At 48.3% G+C, this 27,685-nt stretch overlaps 1 protein-coding gene across 1 annotated transcript; it reads left to right on the top strand.

Moving 5' to 3' along the window:
- Positions 1-999: 999 nt before the first annotated feature.
- On the top strand, positions 1,000-27,685 carry LOC144167310 (chitinase-like protein 4). The gene is made up of 9 exons (XM_077696611.1): positions 1,000-1,205; positions 2,237-2,472; positions 7,610-7,683; positions 12,557-12,683; positions 15,290-15,399; positions 16,621-16,753; positions 20,023-20,193; positions 21,980-22,099; positions 27,533-27,685. The coding sequence occupies exons 1-9, from the start codon at positions 1,112-1,114 to the stop codon at positions 27,662-27,664; spliced, it is 1,197 nt and encodes a 398-aa protein (XP_077552737.1). The 5' UTR covers positions 1,000-1,111; the 3' UTR covers positions 27,665-27,685.

Raw genomic sequence — 27,685 nt, 5'->3', positions numbered from 1 at the left:
TCAAGCTACGGGTGGTGTAAGGGTTTTCCCCTTTGTCGGCTGCTCTTGTAGACGCTCCAGGCAGGACCTGGCGAATAAAAGGAAGGTTCTTAATCACCTCAAGGGGTCAGAGCTGCGCCAGCAGCCAGATTGAAGCGCAGGTTACTGTTACACACACGTTAATACACTAGAAACGGAAGGAGAGCAGAGCCGTCCGGTTAGCTGAATCTGCAAAGCATTGTACGGGCAATTCAAAGGTAGTGAGTTAGAATCGCAACGGGGTAGCATATCTTCCTTCCCTTTATGTGTTCTCGACTGTAGGAAGTTCCGATTTTGTCTTAAGGAAGAGACAAGCTACTTCCTCTATCTTCCTCTCTGCTACTCGTGACTGCTGGGTCTCCTTAACTCTCATGTTATTGCTACATTCGAATTTTCTTCGCCCCCTTACTTTGGAAAAAAAGCGGTTAAGCAATGTTCAGACGAACCTTTTCAAGCAAATGACAACCTGAACCCACTGCGGTGGCTCAGTGGCTTAGGCGTTGCGCGGCTAAGCACGAGGATGCGGGTTCGATTCCAGGCTGCGGCGGCGGTCGCTTTTCTGATAGAGGCGAAAAGCGAAAACGCCCGTGTGTACGAGATTTAGGCGCAGGTTAAACATCCCCAGGTGGTCAAAATTAACCCGGAGCCCTCCACTACAGCGCGCCTCATCGCCCGCATTGCGTCGGCGCGTTAAACACAACAATAAATCAAACGATAACCCGCAGTCAGCATGCGTTCGGTGTTAGGGATGTGTTCGCATGAGACGAGTGACTCTCTCCTGAAGTCGTTTGCTTCTCAGTACCTTCGCGTGGGTTCGTGAAGGAAAGGTGCGCGAGTCCATGCAAGGTAAATTAAATGTAGTCGTTCAGTGCAGCGAACTTGCTGCAGACCATACGAAAAGCTCCTTCATTTGAAAATCAATTTATGTCGAGCCATCAGGAAGAGTGTTTAGTAGATGTATTTTCGAAACAGTCCGTTAAACAGAAGTATTCCTTTAAATGAGCGTCGTTGAATTAATTTTTACACGTTTCCTTCCGGCGCAGCTGCAGCTGACCCCAACGCTATTCGGAACGTGGAGTACGCGGTGGGCACCATGACTATGCTTGTCCTGGCCGCCTACTACCGAGCTTACTCGGAGCTCTACAAGCACTACAAGAAGAACATCGCCGACTACAGGCACCACCAAGGTACGCGAGCTGCGTTTCGTTCATCCGGAAATGCTCGGTGGATTAATGGGGGCGGTCGGTTCCGCTGGAAACGCGGTACGAGGCCCCCGTGCGTCTAGAAACGTCCAAGTACTAGGGGCATAGCAAGGAAGGGGGGGAGGGTATAAGCACCGCCCCCCCCCTTCTATTCTTTTCAAGGCTGTGTGTAAGCGAGTGGTAGTGTCACTTTTCGTGAACGTTTCTGCTTTCTATAACCCAAAACACACCCCGAAAATTCTCGGGGTACGGCCCTGGCTCACACCAATATTTCTGCACGTCGCGAATTATAGAACACTAATCCGCTTCAGCCGTTCATCTGGCGGCAATGTGCGACGTTTCTATCAGGAAGTTAACGTGTGAAATCCTCATTGAAGTCTCAAAATAGCGAAATACCACGTTTTAATCCTTAAAGCACTATTCGAAAAGCTTTTTGGTTCACGGTCAATATTTTGCTTACTTTGGAATGTCGAGAGACATTTTGCGAGACATTAGGAGTGTGGCGAGATGTGCAAACCTCAGCGCATTGTGATGCTAACTCTCAATTATTATTTCCATTCTAAATACTGTCACTCCCTCACCTGCCTGCTTAATCCTGCTTAGGAACTTCAAACCTTAAGCGGAACTTCAGTGTAGTTAAGAAGCCAGTGGGTTATTTCTTACTAAAGCTAAGCTGGGCTGAAGACTTCCCGAGACTCTCACCATAAAAATGATGGTGATGAAGTTGAAGAAGAGCGCAGCTAGAGTAGAATTGCCCGAAACAGTGCCTTCTGAGGAGCGGACTATGACATCGCACCTCTTCTTCTTCAACCGTCATTGCGTGATCTGCATCCCAGGTCACATCCCCTGAGGAACGCGGATGTGACCTCATACAGAAAGCAAATGCTAACAATAATGAAAAAAATCACAGCGCGTCGGGGCGGACGCAATGAGGAATACCGATCTGTGCTGCCGAAGTTGTAATATAGGGCTTCACCCGAGTGGTAACTTTGCTTCGCGCCATGACACCATCACAGACCGCAAGCACCGGTACTACGAGATGAAGCGAGTCTGCTACTTCGTGCTTCCTCGGAAAAATGGCACCTTACACTGGGACAACTCAAGCCACCAGTTGAGCCCGGAAGCGCTGGACGAGACGCTCTGCACGCACGTGGTGGTCGGCGCGCTGGTCGTGTCGTCCGACGGCCGCCTCGTCACCACGTTACCGGAACACGAGGAGGTCATCGCCAAAGTCTCCGCTACAAAGCTCAAGGTAAACGCTTGCATCTTCCTTTCTGATTGCCAGTAATGGCTCCATTTCAGGACGGTTAAAGGTAATTGAGAGATCGAATACGCAGGTACGGCTACTTACCAACTTCTGAACGTGCTGTTGTATGGACTCGATGAATCTCGTCACACACAACTTTATGTGCGGAATGGCGTGGTCGAAAGCTTTTGAGTGGTAGTTCAGTAGACGATAGAATACGCGCTATTTGTTACAGGCGCCTTAAAATAGTCACCGCACTGCTGTTTACCGGACGCACGCTGACTGCATACAGTGGCGATGACAGGGAATATTCGGAGTGTTAAACCGGCCTACCTATTTCATAATTTCAACAACTGCTTGCGAAATTACACCGCAGCTAGAGCCATTTACATCTTGTATGGTCTTTACTCATTTACTGCTCGTAATGCCTTTAAACTTCACTAACACGTTTTGTGTTCGCCTGAGTATGAGCGTGTTGTGCGAGCGGTGTACGCCAAATGAAAGGGTTTTACCACCCAATTTGGCGAGATTTTTACGGCCCCCATTTTCATTTTGGTTGTCGTGTTGTTCTCAGTAGTTACCTGAGCCGTGTGCCAGCCTAACTGATATCTGGAGTTCATATGTGTATACCTGATATGAACAGACATATCACGGTTACAAGGTGGTTCATTCGTAATTTTAATGGTTATTCCAAATGGAGCAGCGGTCAGAGCATGCCACTTTCTATGCGTCCAAGCTTCTTTTCCGTTTTGAGGACAGCAATGCCCCCGTCCGCGTGATTGGATAAACTGGATGGACTCTGTGACTGGGCAAGGATGGCTGACCGTGGGTCTGGAACGGTGGTGCGCATCTGAGAGAGCCGGATTGGTCGAATGCGCCAGGAAACGTCTCGCACAACTAAGCTGGCCTCGGAATTTCGTATGTGGCTATCTATATATGTATGTAATGCCTATTCGTTACCCGCAGTGGGAGGAGGCGATTACGGAGGATGGCAGAGCTCAGCCAACGTTAAAAGAAGAACGCGGATTTTAGTGCCAGTGTCGATGAGATTGCAGAGATTGGTGGCACCGTCAGAAACATGGAATAGCCGAGAGGATCTAGGGCGAAGAACACCGGTCGCCGTCAGTGCTCAGCCTGGCCGTTTCCCTCGTAGGAGAATGGCGACAGCACTGGCATGCGTGCGAGCGGTAGCGGCGGTGGTAGAAGCAAAGCGTTGCAGGAGGCGCGAAACGGGGGCCAGAAGGACATCGATTGGGACGGCGAGGTGGTGATGAAGAACGCGCCTGACAAGTTCGAGGGGAAGCCAGATCAGCTGTAAGTTTCGCGAAGTGCCGAGTGATCTCCGCGTTAGCATCGCGGAGGCCTGCTTAGCAGTCACCGGCAGGTGCACCGGTAGAGAGAGGTGTAAGAAGGGCGACGCATAGTGACCACAGGGGGGGGGGGGGGGGGCGACATCTAAACCTTTACGGCGAGGTGAGCCAGAGTTTGTAGGGTCTAGGCCGAAGACATGGTCAAAATCATGTGAATCTGAGGTTGAATGCGCTGCCGGAAAAGTTCCCGCAAAGTGCACTGTCGGTTAAGGCAGCCTTGTGTTCAGCCAAGGTTCGCATGCGACGTAATAAGGCTGTAGGTTTCCGGTCGCCGGGCTCCTCCGATGCGAGGAGTGGCTGCAGCCTACGCGGCACCTTAAGGCGCTGCTGTGCACCGCCTTAGGGTGGTCATAAAAGAAATTTGCAGTCAGGGAATGTAGAACGTCGCGAGCAACCACTGCAGTAGTGTGCGTTAGCATAGCTGATTCAACGAGTTTTCTTCAATATATTGACCCCGTCGTCAAAAAAAATTAGCAAATAATAAAGGCCGTAAATACAGCCCTGAGGCACACCGGAAGCTGTTTTTCAACAGTGAAGCTGCTTGGCAGATCGTAATGTTTTGTGTCCGCGGTTAAACATACCAAGATTGATTGATTGATTGTAGGGTTTAACGCACCGACGCAACGCAGGCGATGAGGCGCGCCGTAGTGGAGGGGTACGGATTAATTTTGACCACCTGGGGATCTTTAACGTGCGCGGAAATCTCGTACACACGGGCGTTTTTGCTTTTCGCCTTCATCAGAAAAGCAGCCGCCCCGGCCGGGAATCGAACCCGCGACCTCGTGCTCAGCAGCGCAACGCCTTAGCCACTGAGCCACCGCGGCGGGTAAACATACCAAGAAATTGCCAAGCGCGCACATAAGCACGGGCGTCGCGGCGCCCGCCCGGCAGTTATCAAAACCAAGAAAATGCCTAGCGCTGATGTGCGCGTGCCTCGCGAAGACCGCCCAGCGTCCCCGGCACACGTCTGTCAACCCAAGCATACCCACTTAGGGAGATTGGCCAAGGATTGCAAAAAAAAAATCTCCAGCGTTCGCCGTAACCGCGGCAACACTTGCTCGGAAGGAGAAAGGCACGTCATTGCGTACGCTTCTCCAAGATGACGTCAAATGATTATCACTTCCAAAAAAGTTAGACAAGCTCACACTTATGGCAACAGTGATAGAGTAAAGGTCGTTGCGGCAGCGAAGAAGAAGCAAACCGGCTGCAATCGTAAACTTTCGTGATAGTCGTGAAGGCTGTGTACAGCTTCGCTACCTTCATGTCTGACGCATTAGTGTGAGCTTCCTTCATTTTTTTGTCGCAGATTTGGAACCGCAGTGACTGACACGCTGAGTGCCGGGTATTTACGACATTACCTTTTAGGGCGTGAACATTGATTTTTCTTCCATACTGTGTAAGCTTAGGTATAATACGTGACAGACCGAAAATCACCGTAAAAGGACATGTATATGCCCAGAAACAGGTTTGTCGCTTCTGGCACACTCATTATAAACTCCTTTTGGGTAAGGGTAATTCATAGGTTTTTGTCTTGCAAAGACATATTGCCTGTGCGAAATAAGCCAGGGCTTGTTGCAAAATTGGCGCTATTGCACAAATTTCGTCGTCCTTTAGAAAAAACTGTCACAACTAAAAGGGGCCTGAAGTGTTAAAAATATTAAGTGCAGAGAACTTTAGGGGCTCGCCGTAGCTCACTGTAACGCTCGATGTGAAGCGAGATAATGGACCCAAGTATAGAGCCCGGCGTACCCTTCATAGGGAGTCCCGCAGAGGCTTCGACAGCCAAGCGGTTTACATTGTCACGGCATGGGTATGCACCCTCTGAAAGGAATATGGACACCGAGGCATTGGCCCCAGCACGGACAGCTGCTGTGGTGGGCGGTTGAGTGACTACGAGGAAGAGGACGAATCATCGCGTCTCTGGCTGCACCCACTTGAGACTGTGCGCTGCTGTGTTCCCCACCGTGCGACATTTTTAATTACCTGCAATATACCGTTTTCTCCGTAACAATATAGTCATAACCGTTCGGGGGCACTTGTCATACATCTCCCCGTTGTTTAGGGCAAAGAAAACTGCAGGCACATTAGAGTCAAAATATACGTAATTAACCGGCAGCGCCCGCGTTCATTTAGTTAGGAACGCCGTTGGGTTGGTTTTACGTAAGCGAAAAAAAGTGGCCGCGCAACGCCGGTACTTGTGGGAGGAGAAGCAAGCACAAAAAGAACAGAACTCCCGCTGACGCTGTTTCAGGCAGAGGGCGCGCGAACTCTGTGGAGGCGGGAAAAATTGAATTTCATCGGGTGGTAGCAGTGAGCAGATAACGGCGCTACTACCCATTATGACGAATCACTGCTCTGCCCTTCCGACAGCTTTCACGGTTAGTGGAACGGCTTTAGTTTTTTGTTACCTTCTTTGTGTGTGTGTGTGCTGCCTTTGCGGTTTGCATTCCTCTAGGGAAGCAAATAGTTCGCAGTACCAAAATGCTCGACTTTGTTAAGGTGCAAGCTACAAGGTCGATAATATATGTGAGGGGGCAAGCTGAGCTTCGTTAACGTCCATAGGCCTGAAATTTTGGAAGCAGCATCCGCCGGCTTAAATATAGTGATGATGATTGACTCCTTAATATATTTGCACATGTACGAAGCAATGGGGCCAGTAATAAAATTTTAACCAATATTCAGGAGTGTACAACAGGTAACAAACCACCCTGTCTAATAAACACGCAAATGTGAAACACACATACCGGTACACAACCCCTAATGGACATAGACCTGTTCAAAATACATTAAAACTGTTAGAAATTAGGCTGAGGCAAGCCTGTATTTATAAAAGGGTCCTTGAGTCATTCAGAAAGTTGTCTGCTAATGCATAGATCTTTAAGCCCTTTGTCTACACTATGACTTCTTTACAGCCCTATTTGCATGTAAGTAGTGATTTTATTGTTCTTAAGTTTTATTTTTATTCTTTTCGCTAGTGATGTAAATATACACCATTATGCCATGAAGTGCCTTTACTCCGCCAATTACGCATTCTTCCGTAGATGCAAGGCGTAGTGCTGGGTTGATCCGTTTTAGTGATTTTTATTCCTGCTTTCGCCATATTTTTACAGGCTTAATATTTTAGCCTTCGGTTTTCGGGGGCATTAAAGATGAATATTTTTCTTTTGATCGGTTCATTTTTGAAATTTTTATTTTTTGTATCTTTGCAATTTTTGTTTCGAGCAATTTTCTTGGACCAGTTATCTATATTTACGTCATTACCACGACTAAATGCTCTCGCCAATTATGCATTTTTCGTGGGGAATGCAGGGCGTTACATGGTTGCCCGATATTCGCTATTTTTTATTCGTGTCTCCAACGTTTTTTTCGGGCTTTGTTAACTTTAGTCTTCATTTTTTGAGGAGATGTATAAGATGGACATTCTTGATTACTTGGGATCATTTTTGTAAAATATGTATTTATTTGATTTCTTGTAATTTCTCGTTTTCCCAAAATCTGTCCGACGAATTATTTACCGTGTTATAACGATTAAATGTGTTACTTCAGCCAATTATGCATTTTTGTACAAATGCAAGGCGTTACGCAGTCTAGGCTGTTGGGGCACACGGCAAAGAATGGTACGCATTGAAATAGCCCACAAAATAATCCTGATTGGCATATAAAGCCTGTGAGCGTATATACCGCCCCCTGCATCGTGCATATTGCTTGGGTACCAGATAATTCTAATCGGGTTGCTATAATACCAAAATGCCGATCGATCTCGCCTTATGCAGGTGCTGCTCTCCGTAGGCGCGCACGGTCCAGGTGCGTTGTCCCGTGTGGTCGCCTACCGGTGGACGAGGCTCAAGTAAGCAGTGATTGGTACGAGGGTGCATCTATGGCGTTAATAGGATACTCCTGCTCACACAATTCCTTCTTTATCAGCTCACTCGGACGGAGGTCTCGGGATGTTTATGCGTGCTGGTTGGCCTACCTAATGTCGACTGCGTTCGCACACATTTATTTAGCTGGTGACACAGTAATTGGCAATAAGTTGACTACTATTGGAAGAAAGAAGGCAGAATAAAAAGAAACAAATTTGGCCGTGTATCCGCTCCTTTCATTGGAAATGTCGACGAAAGACGATAGCTTTTCGTCGACATTTGCCAAGTAAATGCCTCCCTTAGCTTTCCCGCTCACCTCTTATGCTGTTCCTCTCCCGTCGCACTCATCCCAAGATAAAAACGCTAGAGGTTTGCTCAAGTCTATTTAAATTTACCGCGTTCCACTGCTCCTGGCTGGGTGCCTATACGCCGGCGCCGCCGTACGGCGGAGATGCACGTGAATCCAGGCGCCCTACTTCAACGCTTATAGAACCACACTTCCTTACTTCACGTGCACTCCAAGCGGAGCGTGGAACCTATCTCATGGAACCTTTCACTGCTGTTGCCATTTGATTTCTTGAAATGCCGCCAGAACTAGGGGGCGGGCGACAGCTGGTGACAGAGTGAATTTTTTTTTCTGCAGTGGACATAATATTTTCTTTCTGTCGCAAAAATAAGTATCCTTAAGAGAACACTGCAAATATGTCTTGTGTATTGATTTCCTGCCTCATATTTGCGTAATGTCTTGTTATTGTTCAACAATGCTGACAAGTATGAACGTCGACACAGGACTTAGACGTTTACATTTGGCTGTGGGTATACAAGACTATTGCGCAGCATCTGTTTCACTTTGGCCGACTGGCTGAATCGAGTGACAGACAGACAGACAGACAGACAGACAGACAGACAGACAGACAGACAGACAGACAGACAGACAGACAGACAGACAGACCAGAATTTTCCCGTTCAAGTAGCCCAAGAAAGACTACCGTCTTTAGAAACCCCGTAGCGTTTGTGTGAGACAGTCGTCGACGTATAGTGGGCGGTGAGACGTATTCGTATGACTGTGGAATAGTCTACTATTATTCGACAAAAATGTATCGACTGTGTAAATCAAACCGTACGGCTACAAGATTTCTGAAAAAGATAGTTGTTGAAAAAAAACATTTTTTTCGCAGTTATGGAAAGGTTAACACGTGGGAATTCCACAGGTGCCCTTTCATACATCTGCATGACAGCTTCTTGGTGTAAGCAGCTTCCCGCAAATAATTACCTTTTTCTGGGCTCCGAAGTGTCTCTGTCATTTTCTCCCGCTAACGCTGGGAGGGAATGTGAGCGATGCTGACAGACGATATATGTACTCGTACAGCTTGTAGTCACTCCTTGGCAAGATGGCCAAATAACACGCGAACTGCTAACTCTCTGCCGTTAGGACTGGCATACCGTTCTAGGTAAGATTTGCTCCAGCCGCGTTTAGGTACTAATGTGACTGGCCTAGTATGAGAAGTTGTTCGAGAACGTCCACGCGCGTACGGCCTGAATGAGGCGTATCTAGCTAATTGCGGTTGTGAACAAAGCGTGCACAAAATGGTACGCGGCCTTGTAGCGAAGTGGCTTTATAGATCGCTCTAGAAGGAAGATTACCTGGTCCAAGAGGACGTAATCCCTGGAAAGCAACAGGCGGATGAGGCGCATGTATGCCACTTACGACGCGTCCACTGCCTTTACTTCCAGTGGAATCAGCTTCAAAGTTGCCCACAGGAACGAAGACATTCGGCGCTCCAAACGCGTGCTTATCCAACCGTGAGGTTCAAACTCCCTGGTGGGCTTACTCACCGTGAGGAGGTGTCTCTGCGAAGGATTCGCGTCAGCGCCGCACTTACACCAGCTGTGGAATGGCCCCCGGATAGACGAGCTCCATTTGGGCCTACACTCCAACTTTGCTCCACGTCAGCATCAACCAAAGACATTCACTATCTGATGTGAGCTTGCCATGGTCTCTAGTGTTGCCGACATCGAGTATTAAACACTGTGGGACTCAACCCAGGCTGCCCGCCCAACTGCAGACAAGTCTCTCTGGGTATTATCAGTGGAGCCTTATACTCTTACTCACTGATAACTACCGGTTTGAGCACATCTTCCTCCCTCGACCCCACAGTTGTATGCTGCAGGAAAATAAAACTCTCGGAATTAAAAAAAATGGCATCACGATTGCATCGCAAGCAAGAAAATGACATGGATTTTCTTTAGGGGTAGCGCAGACATCTACACCGGCACGTTCCAGCTTATAACGTTTGGTTTCCGGACTCAGTGGCCCTGTATGTGAAGAAAGCACAAGCTTTCGGCGTTTTGGGGATTTCCGCACATTTTGGCTCAGTATTCGGCGGAGTAATTTGACAGGACGGATCACAAGCAACGCTTGCCTTGCAAAGTGCACGGCAGTCCACGTTCAGCGCTCACGATCCCCTCAATCAAGCTTCTAGATCTTCTAGATGCTGTCGGGAGGCCAAATAAAGGGACAATGTTGATCGCGTTGTCGAGTGCTACTTGGATGTCGTTCCTCGGTGAGTGAATAAGTCAATTTAATTATTGAGCTTGAGGTACTGATGTCAGCCCACTCTCTCGGTGAATGGCATCTGTATTCCGGGAAGCCCGAGCTGCTGCGTGCTGCCCCGGGCCGTTTTCAACAGACCTTGGGTCCTGGGTTGTTAGGGCTCGGGATGGCGAAGCGTGCTATCGAATGCTCGTACGAAGGGGAGATCGTGGGAGGTAGATCGGGCGGTAATTATTTCCCCCCTACGAGATGGTACGGGGTGCCGAGGGGACAGAAATTACAAATGGCGAGTTAGAAATTACAAATGGCGAGCTGGATGACCTCTTGCGACAAAAAATAAATATCTATAGTCGTGTTTGGATAATTCATTGGGTAAGCGCCATCTTCAAATAACAGCTATCAGTAGTTGTTTTTGGATAATATGCAGAGTCACTGTTGTCACCCCGGGCTGTTGTCACTGTTGTCACCCCGGGCTACAAACTAAAACATTTTAGTGGAGTGCTGTGCTGCCCCCTGAACCTGCTCTATGTACACCACTGGTACAAATCACCACCACGTTTTTAATGACCAGTCACGGGGATTTACGAAAGAGATCCTGGGAATGTAGACAGAGAGCGCGCAATTTGGATGAGACATGCGGTCAGTACGACCCAACATACATTATAGCGTTTGCAAATCCGATCACAGGCCTGGTCAGGTCACTCATACGGATTTCTACACGTCTCCGAGAGGTGGGTAGTTGATAAGGATGATGCGAGAACCCGTTGGTGCCTTTTAAAACCGCACACATGCTTCAGTGCACTCATCGTTCATGCCATAGACGTTCATGCCCGGTACTTAACGGTATGTTGAGGCAGGATTAAAAGAAGACAAAAAATCAGTGCCTTTCCTCTCTGTGAAGAAGGATGGCCAGAGAAGCTGGACACGGTCCAAGTAGTGCACGAAGCAAAACACGTTTGTTTGTCATGTGGGGTTGGGGATACTTCCTAGCTAATCAGCTGAATGAAACTAGGATGGATTACAGTTTTGCTGTAGGGGACAAACATGGGGCTGTTCGCCTCCCCCGGCGTAGGCATCTTACTGTTTTTGTAACACACCAGCCCAAAACTCTCGACCACGGAAGAAAACCGTCAGGTCGCACCGGGCCATGAGGCGACCTCATTTAAATCTTCCCGCCAGCAGCACGGGTATGTCAATGGTGAGCACTTTAAGCCTGCCTACGCGTGCACGACCCCTCAATTACCCCATTCCCTCCGCATAAAAATGGCCGAGAGGTGATAAACACCGCGGTGAGTGGGTTTAAGTGATCTATCGAAATAGAAAGTGGAAAAGAAGTGGCCTGGGGATATTTTGAATTTATTTGGGAGTTTACTAGCATACAACCCAGTCCGGGGGAAGGGGAGAGGGGGAATGAAAGGGTGTAAGTTAGAACAAACGGAGACACAGAAGGAGGGAGAGAAAAAAAGAGATAAGGGGTGCGTAAGGGTGGGCGGCAGACATTGGGATACAGCCGTTGTATGAGTATGGTATCCTCAAGAAAGGCCAGGACCAGTTGGAAGGCTTCCCGCCGGATGGAGTTGGGGCCCGTCGCAAAAAGGAGGTACATCAGGCTGTGGCTGGGCAGCCCGAGACGCTGGGGTGCGGCCCGAAGCTTTGCTCTCGGGGCGTTGTTCTGGGGGCAGGAGCGGAGCAGGTGCTCCAGGGTCTTGGGCTCTGGGCAGTCAGCACATTTGGGTTACGTCCGGTGGCCTTGTCGGTGCAAGCTGGCTGCCACAGTGCAGCAATCGAGCCGCATGCGGAGGAGCATGGAGTGGGCGTACCCGCTGATGCGGCGCGCTTCGCGAGCACCATGTCTACACACGATTCCAGAAAGAGGCGATGGTGGTGGAGAGGAGGATAAAGTGGTGCTGTAAACATATTCACTCCGTAGATTGCCACGCTTCACTGGGCAACACACAATGTGGGAAGGCCAGCTTACAAAGACCCAGCTTACACCGATCTTCTTAAACTCGGCTTTACCTCTAAAGACAAATGATATCAGGGAAAGACTTTTTGAGGCAATAAGGGGCATAAAAATACGGAGGCTGTTCGACCTTATTAAAGTTTTATTAATTTTTCTAAACACTCAACACAAGTTCTTCGAGTTTGCGTTCCACACGTCGAGGTTTCCTACGGGCGTGAGAACCAAGGAGATTGGACATATACAGCTTCCCAGTAAAATACCTTTGGTTCGTACTATTACGTATGAGCGGGCACCGACCAAAACCAGCAGTGCGGTGCTTCGTTTTACTATTCCGTTGCAGGTTCATCAGGTCTGCCATGCGCATGGTGCGCCGGTTCCACGTGAGCGGGATCGACTTCGACTGGGAGTTTCCGGGCTGGTACAGCGGGTACGTGGGCGACAGGTACCTCTTTAGGCTTCTCATACAGGTGCGTACCGCGGAGCCTCCGGCTGCGCTCTTGCTTTGTTACGGCCATTTGTGATGGCTTTGATAGCAGGGAAAAATAACACCACGATCCTTCTAAGAAGTGGTGCTGATTTGCCCTGTTGCAGTCTTGCTTTGCGAACTTGCTTGAAATGATAAGAATGTTGTTGCATTCTGCTCTGGGTTTTTTCGATCGGCATGCAGTAAATCCATACCTAGTTAATTCTATGAGTTCAAAAGTTGACGATGCGCTGGATATGTGGGAAATGCGTGGCGGCGGCCTCTGCGCACATAATACATATATAATTAGGTCGACCATTGTTAATCGTTCGTGTGTGTATTGATTTGAACTTCCGAGACGTCTAGGCTTGTTAACCCTGGCTGTGTCCTGTAAAGAGTACACGCCGAAGTTTACATCAAAATCAACAATGCATTGTGGGGAACTTTTTCGAGCAGAAGCTCTGATATGTGTAACAAATTTTTGCGCTCCCTTTGAGTTCGGAGTAAAATAGTTTGTGCATTTCCTGCGGATGATTAATGGGGACGCCAATACAATCAAATTAAATTTGTGTTTTCTAAAAAGGCTTTTTTTTCGCGGCACTTCCATACAGTCTGGGAATAGTGAGCATTCTAATGGCCTGACTAACCAATACGAATTCAAATTTTGGGGGTTTTAGAAAGGTGCAGATTAATTTAGCCAACCTGGAAATGTTGAGCGTGCTCCGAAATCTCGACGCACAGGTGGTTTTTGTGTTCCGCCTCTGTGAGAACCCCCCCCCCCCCTCCCCGGGGGTCGGTATTGATTAGGTTATGCAATTATTATATTTTGTTGCAATGAAATGATTTTATTTCGGGGTCATTTCTAAAGCAAGAGCTGGTGTGCAATCTCCGTTACTGTTGCATGCTGGGGAATGATTTTTCGATCATTTATACGTCACAGCCGAGCACTGCGATGTACTATGAAGCGAAAAAAGGGTGTGCAGGAAGGCACGCCTTACGTGATTTTCAGGACACTCGATGTGCAGCTAATACCACGCTGACTGGCGTACATAAGCCCTCCCCTCGCCACCCCCCCCCCCCGCCGCCCCCGCCACCCCCGCCACCCGCGAGAATTCTCGAACCCAGCGGGTGGTGGGGGCGGTAAGACACGCGATGGAAATAATTGTAGCAGGATGGAAAGTTGGGAGATTTGGTAGATCAACATGATGTAAAAACAGCGTGGTAGGACGAAATACACGAGGAAAGGAACCCGACAAGACGAGCGCTGACTATGAACTGAAAATTTTATTTCACTGGAAAGACATATATACATGAAAAAAACATTGAAACGTCGCATGCGCTAACATCTGTGCCACGCCAACACTGATAGCGATAAAAAAGGGAAGAAACTAGTTTGCTCCTTCATAATATCAACCACAAGCAAGATAAGCCACTTCTTTAGCATGTAAAGTAACGGATGCCTGATTAATGCACTCGTCACCAAGCCTGTTTATATAGAACACCTTTAGTATTTCGCGCTTTAGCTTATTATAATGACAGGACAGAAAGACCGTTTTTTTTTTCAAATTGGGGCTGACATGAGTGCGTAGAACACGAACGACAGTTATCAGACAAATGAGATGTAGGTGTGCCTTTCAATGAATTGAAGTTCTCTCTCAAACGCACGGGTCTTTCTGTTCTGTCATTATAATCAGCTGAAGCGCGAAATAATAGAGGCGTTCGATATAAACAGGCTTGGTGACGAGTGCATCAGTCAGGCATCCGTTACTTTACATGCTAAAGAAGTGGCTTATCTTGCTTGTGGTTGACATTATGAAGGAGCAAACTAGTTTCTCCCCTTTTTTTATCGCTATCAGTGTTGGTATGGCACAGATGTTAGCGCAGGCGTCGTTTCAAGGTTTTTTTATGTACATATGTCTTTTGGTGAAATAAAATTTTCAGTTGAAAGTCAGCGCTCGTCCTGTCTGGTTCCTTTCCTCGTGTATTTGATTGATTGATTGTAGGGTTTAACGCGCCTACGCAACGCAGGCGATGAGGCGCGCCGTAGTGAAGGGGTCCGGATTAATCTTGACCACCTGGGGATCTTTATCGTGCACCGAAATCTCGTACACACGGGCGTTTTTGCTTTTCGCCTCCATCAGGAAAGCTACCACCGCGGCCGGTAATCGAACCCGCGATCTCGTGCTCGTGTATTTCGTCCTACCGCGCTATTTTTACATCATGTGGAAATAATCGTGCCTGTAAACAAATAAGAACTACCGATGGTGGTTTTTGTGTGGATAAGCCCCGCAGTAGCCCGATGCCGCTTCGAAGTATGTTCGCACCACGAATATCAGCCTTTTTGCAATTTCAGTGTGATAAAATGAACAAAACAAGCTGAAACTTATTTGAAGTACGACGTCACCTTGAAATCTTGTATTTTGCGTTTTTGTAAATCCCTTGCTTCGGGTTTTTATTGTTCTTGTTTTGTTGTTGTTATGCCTTTTGCTGTTGTTATTTGTTGCTTTCCTTTTCCCTTTCATGGGCTCCCCTCCCACAAAATGAGTTCCGGCGTGCGCCACTGACCACGTGGATACCCCATCCCAACCTTTCCCGCTGTTCAATTTGAAGGACTTCCGGACGTACATGAGCGAGACGAAGAAGGAATTCTTGCTGACAGCCAGCGTCTCGGCCATACCCGCGGTCATGCTCTCCTCCTACGACGTCCGGGGATTGGCCAAGTGAGTGTCACGTGACCACACTACGAGCTCCTCATTTAACATTGAACCATATGCGGCGAAGAGGGGGGCTGTTCTATTTGAGACGATGCAAGCACCCAGACCCAGACTGCCGACGCGAATTTCTGTCGACCGAGCCATTTCATTTGCTATTCCTTGAGCCGTCGAGAATTTTGTGCGCCGCTGTGTGCCAGCGACGCCGGCTTTTCGACCAACCCAGCATAAAGTGTCATACTTATACATAAAAGAGGGAAATCATTCGCTCCACGCCGTTGTTGGCGCCGCCGTAGTAGAGTGAACTCGAATTGTTCACTCCAGCCATAGCAGCGAGCTACGTTCCTCGCCTACATGGCTTGGCTAGCCAAATGGCTTGTTTTTGCTCTCGAAGCCAAAATCCACGAAGAATGGCAACATTTGTTTTGTTCACCTTGCATAAAGCTTATAAATATGCCTTGACAAATAATTTTTGTTGGAACTTCATTTTTATAATAAGTAGACACATTTAAATCGTTTACAGTAACATAGTTGCTCTTTAGAGCCACAGGCAAGTTGAGCCATGCCAAGTACAAGTTGAACGTTCCTCCTTGGTGCATGACGGAACGTTCGCTGAAGCGCGGCTCGCTTACACACTGGTGCCACATCCTCCGTTAGTATACATTGGTATGAAACGCTATGAAACCGAGTTAACTAATGATTTCTTTTTAAAACGGCTGCAAGGGGGGGGGGGGTCAATCTACGGCGTCGTCAGCACGGCGGAAACGCCGCTATACCGAAGTAACAGGGGCGCCCTGTGCTGTTGTATACTATCATCTTCATTCATCCGCTTTAATTTCTGCCTTTTCAAATTGGTAGGTTACTGAAATAACCATATCACGCAGCGATTCCGTATGATAGGGGGCCCCGTCGGCTTCCACCATTACATCTCTCTATTGGTAGCTGGAGAAGGAGTAATTTTTATTTATTGTTCTTTCTAGTGCCATAAACAGAGAAGGGTAATGTGGCCGCGTCAAAGACAGAAAACAGATGGTGCTTTAGAAAACACGATGAGGTAGCGAGATGGCTTCCGGCGCCACATTGAGTAAATGCGGCAAATGGATATGGATAAAATAGCCTCGACCTGTACCGCCGTAGTAGAACGGGATTATTATACCCAATCATGAAACAAATGAATTGGACGAATGGCGAGGAGACACGCAGTATTAGGAAGCGAAGCCCTCTTTGCAGGCGGTTGGACTTCATCAACCTGATGGCGTACGACATGGACTTCTTCAACCCGCGCCATCCACGCACGAGCCACCACAGCCCGCTCTTCCCCAGGCTGCTTAGCAGGCAGAGGCAGCGAGTGTCGTACAGCGTGGTGAGTAAGAGGTGACCTGGGACTAAGGCGGGTTTTTGTCTAATGTAGGCACCATATGACTGGGGTGACACGATTATTGATGTGGACGAGTTGACACCATGCAGGATACCGGACATGCAGGCAGCTCATAACGTGGGTTCCTCGTCCGGTCTACAATGCGAGTGCCACATCTACTGCCTTCTCTTTTCCCGCTAGGCATACATCATCATTAGTGTTTAGAAATAGCAACCGGTGCTGCAGCGAGGATGTTTAGGGAATGCTAGTGCAAGAGCGCGTAAAAGGCCGTGGACATGACAATAACTGTTTTGAACGTCCATGGCTTTAAACAACCTTGGATGCACTATTTACTCCGAATCAAATGCCAACGGGCTGCTGAAGAACACGATCCGCCTTCTGAAAAGGATTAAATCACAAAAAAAGTGGCCGACGATCACGGTACTCCTTAATTCGGAATTTGAGCGAAGCTGTTTAGCTGTTTCGACTGTGCAAACTATTTTGAGGCAGAGAATTTCAGACTAACATATATGTATGGTTACATGCCACATTTATTCTTTACGTATTATTCCTTCTTCAAGAAACGCTCCTTTCCCATTCCATGATTTTCATGAAGGAGGCTTTTTGGTCGGAGAAACGGACGAATATATGTTCGACTTGCAGAAGCAATGGCTAGTTCTTAAAGACGAGGTCTATGCAAGTATTTCGCGAGGTGGTGACAGCCTTGGGAGGCCTTATGAGGGCGAGGAACGAGATGTTCTCGCACATGAGTGGCATAAACTTTCTGTTTGTATTGATATCTTGAAGTCTTGATACATTAAAGTTTCCGCTACTAATTTTGTGTAGACCGATTGGCGGTTAATTCGAGGCGCAGGAAGTGCACTACGACTATGCGGGCCCGGTAGGCGAGAGAGAGAGCCACTACTGCAAGCCTTTGTCCGGCACGCTGTTTTTTCGGCAGACTGCTCATCAACGTATTCAGACGTACCGAAGATTTCAATGGGCATTGCTGACAGACCCATATGCAAGTAGATGGCCCCTCCTGCCGCTCTTTCTGCGAGGCGTACAACTACCGCTTCAGCAGTGCGCAGCCTCTGGATTCTGGCGCCGGCGGCGCTGAGCCACTGCTCCGGCGGCTCGTTTAGATTCAGCGGCAGATGCAACACTTCCTTCGTCTCAGGAAGTGATAGCGTCGTCGTCGAACGCACGACGGCACGTGGTACTCTGGCTTTATCTCGCAGCGCGTCGCCACCGCCGAGAATGTCTCGCAAGGCCTCGGCGTACCGCCCCACTCCCCTCCCCCCCACCCCCGTGCCACCCCCCACGTCCGCCATACTTTAATCCTCCCTTTTCCTCATCGCTCTATCTCGTCTGCCTTCGGTACCGTCTTCGTTCCCTCGGTTACTACGGGCCGGCGGCAACATCCAACCACAGGAGCGGGCGCTTAAGAGCGGCGCTCTAAAATCAGATGGCACCTGCACACTTCGTTAATAGCTGTGAGGGCGAAAACAGGGATGTCTATTCGAATGTCTCTGAGTGCACCTTCGTGTTTGGCACTTCGAGTAAAGTTTTCGACTTTTGGCGTGAACTAGGTAATAAATATGTCTGTTATAATTTAAACGGAGTGCGTTATTGTAAGGAATTGTTATAAGCCCAAGAACAGTGTCTGCTGACAAGACGCGCCATGGCCCTCCGTAGTATGCGAAAGGGGCTTTACGGGCTGTGAGGAAAAATAGCGTTCGCTGGGCTAAAACAATAGTGACTATCTAGCAACACCTCTTCTTTGCACTTATACCCCGGTGAAGGGCGTACAACGCCGACGGCACAATGTGCATACCACGGATGGCTTTTATTTAGAGGCAAAACTATCCCGCGAAACATGGGTTGGCAGACAAAGAAAAATACAACAGAAATATTCCGCTCACTACGGGACTGAAACACTTTATCGATCCAAGGGATAGAGGGGGCTTAGTCAGCGACACTTCTGTGGTTTTGGCACTGTTCTACAGCAAGCTGAATTTCGCCCACGACAGTAAGCGGATCTGGCATGGTATGTACATGCCTTAGACAGCCAGTCGGGAACGAGGAGGATAAGCAACTGTGTCAGGCGAGTGGGGCAGTAATAGAGGAAGTTTGATGGCTCAACAATCCCAGAGGACAAAAGTTTCATTTGGATGCCTGAAAAATGATAGAAAGTTGTACGAAGGTCTAAAGAGTGAACATGCGTGGGGTAGTCAGAAAAGTCATAGCCTGGAGGAGCAGGTGAGCAAATACCACGTAAAGCGTATAGTTAATTGAGTATAACTTCTCGGAACAGGTAAAGGTCCACCCCCTGCAAGACTTTACTGCTCCATCGGAGGCGAGATCTCTTTCGAAAGATTCCATATGTTTTAAACTTCTACAATGACGGCAACATTGGCGCGGTCGAGGCACTCTATTTCTAGTTTGCTTATCTGTGCAGTAGGAGGAAGTGAAGACGAACTGTTTTATTACTATTGTTCTCATAAAACTAGTGCTCCAATGCGAGGTGCTACAGCTGTTTTTAAGGCTGTCTCAATGCCGCGGTCTTCGCCGGGATCATTTTTTGGTTGCTGTAACTTTTCGAGTGAAGCTTTTGTGTTCTCACAGATGCGTCTGTGACGCCATTATGCCCTGCACGAAAGCCAACTTTCTCTGACGATGATGATGACTGACCGTGAGTCAAGTAAAAGAAGAAAAAAACGCTTGCGGTTGCCGGAATCAATTCTGCTTCCCTTGCGCTATGCAGCCGATGTCTATACGATTGCTCTATTTCTTTTCTTCTTTCTTGGATTGCTTCATTTGGACGTGGTGGAAGCAGTTTGGAAAACTCAGACGACAACCAAGGAATCCGTTACGAAAAGCTTCGCGTCCAACCATCGTCGTCGTTAGACGCAAGGGTGCATAATGTTTTGTACTACTACGAAAAGGAGTACCTGTTGCGGATAGCCAACGCCTGTACATTGGAACCTGTCCGTAACCTAATAAGGCTCGCAGTGAAACACGGCATAATGGGTAGGTAAAGTGTCCTCCTCAACTCTGTTTCCATGTCACCCGGCATGCCGTGAGTAGTACGGCCGAATAGATGCCGTGGTTTTCTCCCTAGCGATTATAATCAATTTTCTAGGCGTGAAGCTAATACAGCGGCCATTAGTTTCGCGCTTTCGTGCGTCGACATCATCTGTTACTGCTGGTTTAGGGTTCCACCTCTACATAAAGACCTACCTACCGCCTCTGACCTCGCCCCGCCCTTGCAGGTATCGGCGGTGGACCATTGGGCCGAGCTGGGCATGCCACACGAGAAAATGGTGCTTGGCATCCCCCTGTACGCGCGCACGTACCGGCTCGCGCGCCCAGAACACCACGCCTGGGGAAGCAGGGCTGTCGGTCCGGGACCGGGACACCATGGTGTACTGCCTTTCAACAAGGTGTGTATGCATGCATGCAGTCTGCGAAGTCTCTCGCCTACTGGCGGAACGAGTAATTAGTGCTAGAATTTCACGAACGCGACAGCCTTTGGTAGGCATAAAAAACCTTACATCTACTATCCTATTTTTAGAACAGAGAGGGATGTATGCGTGCTACGTATGCACGTTCGAACGAACGCGCGTACGCTACGAAATCCAGCCGCGGTGGTTTCATTTCACTGCTTGTAGCTGCCACAGTGGCATAGCAGCAAGAGAAACAAAGGCATGAGGTCGCGGGTTCGATTACCGGCCGCGGCGGCCGCTTTTCTGATGGAGGCGAAAAGAAAAACAATTTCACCATCTTCCCGTAGGGGAACCCTGAGTAGTATGCGAAGCAGCCATGGGGTTGACTCAAGTTCTCATTAGTTTTCCGTTCGATCGCGGCGTTGCGGGAGGAGAATGAGGAGAGCGGAGCGCGCGCGCGCGCGTCATTTATACCGCGGAGCCACAGTGGCGCCCCCAGCGGAGTATGCAGCGGCTACCGTCGCGCCTCTAACGCTAAGCTGCTTCGCATTATCCCGCGTGGAGCCGCAGGTGTTGCCATTCGTTGCGCAATCCCGGAAAGGAGAGGAGCTTCGAAGAGGAGAGGAGGAATGCCGAAGAGGAGTGTCGGAGAGTAAAATAATTGTTGTAGAAAACAGGGGTTTATGTCTCGACTTCCCGTCGCACCGAGCAATGTAAGAACTGAAAATCTGGCGAATATGCGTAGCGGAGAGAATGCAGTCAAAGATTTTCTTCGTGGGTGCGATGCCAGAACACTCCAGAGCAGTGCCGTCTAATTTGCACAAGCTCAGAGAGCAAGCTATTCTTGCAGACGTCTGCATAAGACTTGATGATGATATAGTAGCGCAGGGTGACGCGGTGGTACCTAGGTTCATGCTTTTGGCTTATTAATAAGTGACTACAACTGATTGATTGATTGTTGAGTTTAACGCGCTGACGCAACGCAGGCGATGAGGCGCGCCGTAGTGGACGGCTCCGGATTAGTTTTGACCACCTGGGGATCTTGAACGCGCGCCGAAATCTCGTACACACGGGGTCTTTGCTTTTCGCCTCCATCAGAAAAGCGGACGCCGCGGCCGGTAATCGAACCCGCGTCCTCGTGCTCAGCAGCACAACGCCTAGCTACTGAGCCACCGCGGGGGGTGACTGCAACTGCGTATACCGTTATATCTGCATTCGTATTGCTGTAATCCGAGCCGCGAGTCTTGCAGGTTGGATAGCGTCGATCGTCGAAGTAGCAGTTTGAAGCATGGGTGAGGATAAAGCGATCGAATCGTCGTGGGAAGATGCAAAAAAGCACAGCAGCAGCGAGTAATTTGGAACGGCAGCGGGTGCAATGCGGAGACTCCGAGGTTCGTGCTTGTGAAATCGAGGCAGAACGTAATTCACCTAGTGTTTAGAGGGCGGTGTTGCTGGTGAGAAAAGTAGGACAGAAAATCTTTATTGTAGGTACAACCCAAACGTTTCCGCGCGAGAGGTGCGTTCGCGTGTGAAATAATTCTCATATTACAGCAGCTGACACCGAGATTTCAAGGACATAAGTGGTTTCTTCCATGGTTTCTTTTTTTTCATATTTTCGTTTAAGTTTCGCTTCCTTCCATTGCTCTCTCTATGTCTTTTCTGTTTGTGTGTGTGTGGGGAGGGCGAGGGAGGTCTCCCATGAACTAAACAAAAACATCCCCATGCCAGAAGCACTCCACACACCATTAAAGAGGTGTATGGTTCGTAAATGGTTCGCACGCAGGTATGCCAGTTTGTGAAGAAGGGAGCCGTGACAGTGATGGACACGACGGCGTACGCCCCGTATGCCTACTTGGGCTCCGACTGGATCTCCTACGACAACGTCGAGAGCACAGTACTTAAGGTAAGACGGCGGCGTGCAGTTTATAGCGGCAGCAGTGGTGACCTATTTTCAGCTGAGAACGACGGTGTACGTAAGCAAAAACAAGGTCTTCTTAGTTGACTCGGGGATGGAAAGAAGCACTGCCGGGGGTAAAATCGTCATAAACTTGAAAATTGTGGACAAGCTCACCTTACGTCATCTGGTTGAAGCGAAACTTCAGGTGCAAGCTCGGGGGCCGTGTTCGTGAACGAAGCGCCAATGGGACACACCCGCACCAAGGACGGTGAGTGTAAACATAAGCGTATTAATCGGGCTGTTTAAACTAAAAGGTCTGCGTCATTCTCACTCTATGCAAAATAAGACGTTGCGAAAGCATGTATCCCGAGACCGTTCTGCAAGATTGGGCGCCTCCGAAACCACGTTCACTCAAAAATATCCCGCGAAAACACATCTAGGGTCAGTTTTTGTGAAAGGTGCTTTCATTGTTTACAATTACAATTGTTAAAAGCACACCAAAGACTCAACAACGTTTTTTAAACTCAAACTTTGTACTTTTCTCAACTCTCTCGGCGTTTTTTGGCCGACTAACGATACTTCGTTAGCGAGCAATGAATAATTAAACCCGGCATTTCTCCATCCCGCTTCGCTGCCATTTATTCGTGACGCTGAACAGCACGTCGCGCAGTGGCCTAAGCAAGCCGAGTCCCTATTGTTAATTTCATTCGATCTTCACCACATTCGGTAGTGTCGGTTCTCATTGGCCTTTTCTTTCGTCGCAGATTGGGATAAGGAAAAGGTTGTTTTAAAGCAAGGCTTTCTACCTCTAAATGCCAACGGTTGTTTCGTGGCGTGAGGGACAAGAAACTCCCAACACCGCTGAAGATGGGAAGGGCACTTTTCACTTACGGAGCACAGTGTAGATGACGCGGCGATAGGCCGCTATTATCGAGCGTTCCCCGCACGCAGGTGACTGCTCGCACCGGCCGGCGGGTCGGCGGGACGGCTTTGTCGTCTGCTTTAGCAACAGTTCTATTTGGCCTGTTGTGGAGCTGCTTAGCGTCAATTCCGCACTTTCTTTGCCCGGCTTGATTAACTTTTTCGACGTGACCTGCTGGGTAACCCGCATCCGACGGAATTAAGTGGTCGTACGGCAAAGATACGCTAAGGATTGGTTTGCAGGGCGGGAAAACAAAGCGCGGAGACGACGTACAGACATGTGACCGCTAGAGAAACGCTACCTTTTGCGCAAGGCTTGCCACGAATAGGGCTCCGTTTTCTAAACTGCTGAATACCGATTCAGTTGTGTTTTATGAGGTATTACAAAGGTCTACTGGCGCAACTGGCTCTTATAAATAGCGCTTATAAAAGTTCCGTCAGCTTTATCGCAATTCTCAAACTTACTAAACTAACTAGTTTAAATCGGTGTAAATGGGAATCACTACGCTCACATGCCGAATTCTTGTGTCTGCGCTTGTGTCGCCCGAGCTAGCACATTAGGATGGTAAGGCTCCACTGTTTCACCCTTCCAAAGACGCTCCCCTCCGTTTTCTTTTCGCCGACGCATGGCCGGGCTATAGCGGCAGCGTCCACCGCTCTAGTCCGGCCGTGCCCAACGCTTCTGAGCTCGGGACTCTGCCCCCGCGAATTCCAGGTAATGGCTGGCAGAATCTCTGGTTTCACTCTTTGTAGAGCCATGTGTGTGAATTCAAGTGACGCCGCTTGGGCAATTGTTGTTGGTGTGGTTTAAAGCTTTGCTTTCCGACGACCTGCACAGCGTGGATTGGAGCCTATTTTTTGACACCATTTTGCTATGGTGGTGTCCAGGCCTAGTTTGTCAGCAAGTCTAGCAAATTATAAGCGAAGCGTGATCACCCTGGCGTAGCTTCCCATTTAGGCTCTGCTGCCTGGGATCAGGCGTAAAAATTACCCGCGCAATTATTAAATGCACTTGTCTGCAGCCTCGCTTCAAAACAACTGTGCATGTAAGCGCTCATTTTGCCACTGGCGGTTGTATTTAAGACAAGCGGCTTAATTTCATTTGATATTTTGTTTAAGCAAATGGTCGTGCTAAAATATTTCTGGGGTACGGATTACCGAACTGTCAATTTTAAACCGATAGCTTTGCGGCATAAACCTCATTATATGGCGCCAAGGGTCCGTACCCATTACGGAATGGCTGCAAGGCCCTAGTGTCTACTTGGTATTTTCAATGAATTGCCTGACGAAATGTCCTTTCAACTACGCGGAAACGTCTTCGAACTGCCATTCTAGCATAAGAATGATGGTGAAGTATGTGCGTGTGCGCGGTTACCGTTTGGTTGGTTTTCTTATTTCTAATTGTTTCTTGGTGATGAGAAAAATGCTAACAATGTAGTTATAACCAATTTTGATTTATTGTATTTTTTGTTTGTGTCTGTTTGTGTTTCTTTTTCTGTTAGTCTTTTTTGCTTGTTTTTTCTCTATCCTTTCGTCTAGTTTTTTTCTTTTCTTTTCCGTTTTTTTCTCTGAATTCAGTTAAGGGTATTACCGAGTACCTTTGACAGCAGTGATGACTGCTGCTGCTGCTGTATGACGCCACGCAAGAGCACCTGTTGGCTTTGGCGGGTGTCAGCGCCATCGGTCGAACCGCGTCACTTGACATTTGTTTACCACGGAGGACCCACGGGTGCTGACATTTTGGTGCCTCTGTGTTGCAGCGTGCGCGCGTCCTTCGATATATCGTGATTTATTTTCGGAGCGCAGTGTGGCTATACAACACGTTGGGTGTGAGCTTTTAAGCCCCAGACAGAGTAGCGATACCGTGATGCTTTGTACTGCGTTGTTTAAACCGGCCAGAAGTTGGAAAATGCCTGCTTTGTTTCCCGCTGGGAAAGCATGACAGTGACCTAACGGAACCTACAGCCACCAGAATAGCGTAGTTTTTTAGTAGCTCCAGTGCAACCTAGAGCCATTAAATAAGCTACGCTAGCGTAAATGACGTTGACCGTGTCGCACCGGCGCGCTATCCTCGAAAAGTAAACACAGCTGACATGGTTGCCAAGCTCCCCCCGGACCAATTCCGCAAGGCAGGGTCGGCCACAATTGGACGCATACAGCTGGCCACCCTGGCGCCAGGCACCACAATGGCTGCCGGCGCGCGTATATGCCGTTACTCCTAAGCGCAGCATATTTAGTGGTTCAAACCCCACCCAACGAAGCGACGACTCGCAAGAAACAGAAATCACCGGTTTATTCTGGGATAACAAAAAAAAACGACACGTGCAGAAATATCAAAATGAAACAAAGAACCAGCATTAAACAGGGAGACATGGGAGCAACGCGGCAGTCCGTAACGAACTGCACCGATTGTGCAGAAAATAATACGGCGCTTCCCTGAACACTCACGACGATGTCTGAGTCCATTGCCCTATGCCGCCCCGTGCGCGCTCACCACAGTGTTGGATAGTCCAAGCCGGCCGGGGGCGTGGTTGCGGTTGACTGCCCCTTGCTTTTCCCATCGTGGCCATCCGCTGCCGTCGGGCTGTTCCGTCTAACTCCCCCTACTGCACTCGCGCGCACCACTTTTAATCCAGACTTGATGGTTGCACGCATGTTCCGGGTATGATGCGCAGGGCCCACGGGTTCGTTGCGCGCTCATTGTCCATCGCACACGCACGCACAGGATACATGACACATCGGGGTTGGCTCCCATATCTATTTTTCACTGAGCTATGACCACCATGCGCGGGCCACACTATACGTAGGGGCTGCGTCCCTGCAATGTATTGAAGTTGAAAGTAGTCGCTAAATTCTGGGCTGCAATTTTTAGATATAACTTCTCACAAAGCACTTTAGGGGCCTTTTTACAATCCCTGTGATGCCATGTTTACACACCTTAAGGCATTGGGAGTTGACTTTTTTGACCCTACACTTTGAAACTTACAGCTGTTCACTTTACTGACGCACTCTGTCTCTTGGTTGAGGTTGCGCCTCTGCTCCGCGGTGTTGGGCATTTGCAATGAGTGGTGTTAATCAAAGCCATATTACTTTGTTTCATGTCATTACTCAAAGTGTGAAAGGCTACTTGATTTGTCGGAAATTCCTCACCTTCGAGCGGAGGTCTATAAAGAAGATATTGGCAGAAGCTCCAATATATCACGGTACATGTCGAACCTCGTGATAACAAAGTAGCATCGGCACAGGCAATTGGTTCGTTATATCTGATATTCGTTGTAACAGCGTAGGAAAAAAATCGGCTCTAACAAATAGACAGTCTGAGTCGCGCATAAATAGTTGAAACACGAATGCATTTTTTATGATTGGAAGCCGCTTTGAACAAGGTAACCCTTACCTTTCATCTTGTGGCATTTCGAGCTCAATAAACCACAACATGAGCACGTGAAATTACAACAGAACGAAGTTCACTTGTCAGAACAGGCGTTCGTCCTTATTTATTTTATGAAGGATGTTATCGTTTTCTGGTGGCTGCTCACAGGACTGATTAGGATGAAGTTGTCCAGTGTTCATGAACAAAAAGGCCTTTATACTTCTGCAGTTTAAGACGACGGGTTTTTTTTTCAAGTATCTTCTCAGACTCCTGGTCAAATTTTTCTTCGTTATATCCGATGCCGTGCGCGGCCCTCACGGTTTAAGTTTGGTTATAAACGAATAAGTGTCATTGACGCGTGACCAAACAAAGTTTGTATTTAGTTCACTGTGGGTGATAATTCGCTATATCAGTGTTCGTTATGACGAGGTTGGTCTGTTTTTGACTCGCAGGCTCTACAGCAAGGGCCTCAATGTACTGAATCTTTGTTGACCGCGGTTTAAATCTTATGTAGATAGTGACTACCTTCAGTCTGATATTGCAGAATCCCGCAAACTTGGGATGTTGTTGCGCCAGAAATCGGGGTAAAATTTTAAAACAAACTTTCCTGTTTTCACCGAATCAATTCAAATTTTGCACCTTCCACTTGGGTGCCCACGCTTGCACGAACGGACGCGTGCAAACAAAACACGGTTATATAAAACAAAACTGCGCAATATGAACACCAGCAAAGAACTCGAGGACGTACGGAAGTTGCAAAATGCTCAAATGACTTAATCATTACTTTTATGTAATGTTTTCTTCTAAAGCGCCAGATAAAGTAGTAGCATTTCCCATGAACGGTGCCAGAGTTTGATGCCGCTTCCATGGCTTTTTGCCTGGGTCGCTGTAGCGCTTTTATTATTTCAATCTACCCAAACATTTAGTCCACGCGCATACATGACCTAATATCGCACGCAAAATACACATTACATTTGCCAGGTTAAGACTTGGTGTTGGCAGCCTGGGTCACCCTGCTCTTTTGCTGAATTAGGGTGTGAGTGTCTTAGCTCAACTGAGTACCTGCGGAGCGTTGTGCAGTCGTGTTGGTGGCCATCCATCATCCATACGTCCATGTGTTGATGACTCAGCAAAATCCTCTGTTTCAGTGTCTGTGGGCAGAGTCCATGGGCCTCGGTGGCGTGATGACCTACGCGATCCAGATGGATGACTGGGAAGGAAAGTGCGACAACAAGACCAAGTTTCCTATCCACAAGGCCATCTGGAAGACCATCGGTTGAACGACGCCTCGCGCTAGTGCA

The sequence above is a fragment of the Haemaphysalis longicornis genome, unplaced genomic scaffold (genome assembly GCF_048455015.1).
Source record: "Haemaphysalis longicornis isolate Haplotype H1 unplaced genomic scaffold, Haemaphysalis longicornis Haplotype H1 scaffold_2, whole genome shotgun sequence".
In the NCBI taxonomy this organism is placed as follows: Eukaryota; Metazoa; Arthropoda; class Arachnida; order Ixodida; family Ixodidae; genus Haemaphysalis; species Haemaphysalis longicornis.
This window is presented reverse-complemented; position numbering and strand designations above follow the sequence as displayed.

What these genes read in the sequence shown, in the direction of transcription:
- LOC144167310 (XM_077696611.1), top strand. Translation starts at nt 1,112, where the DNA reads ATGACTATGCTTGTCCTGGCCGCCTACTACCGAGCTTACTCGGAGCTC. An exon ending in TCTTTAGGCTTCTCATACAG is followed by an intron (nt 12,684 to 15,289) that starts GTGCGTACCGCG and finishes TTCAATTTGAAG; the next exon opens with GACTTCCGGACGTACATGAG. An exon ending in TCGAGAGCACAGTACTTAAG is followed by an intron (nt 22,100 to 27,532) that starts GTAAGACGGCGG and finishes CCTCTGTTTCAG; the next exon opens with TGTCTGTGGGCAGAGTCCAT.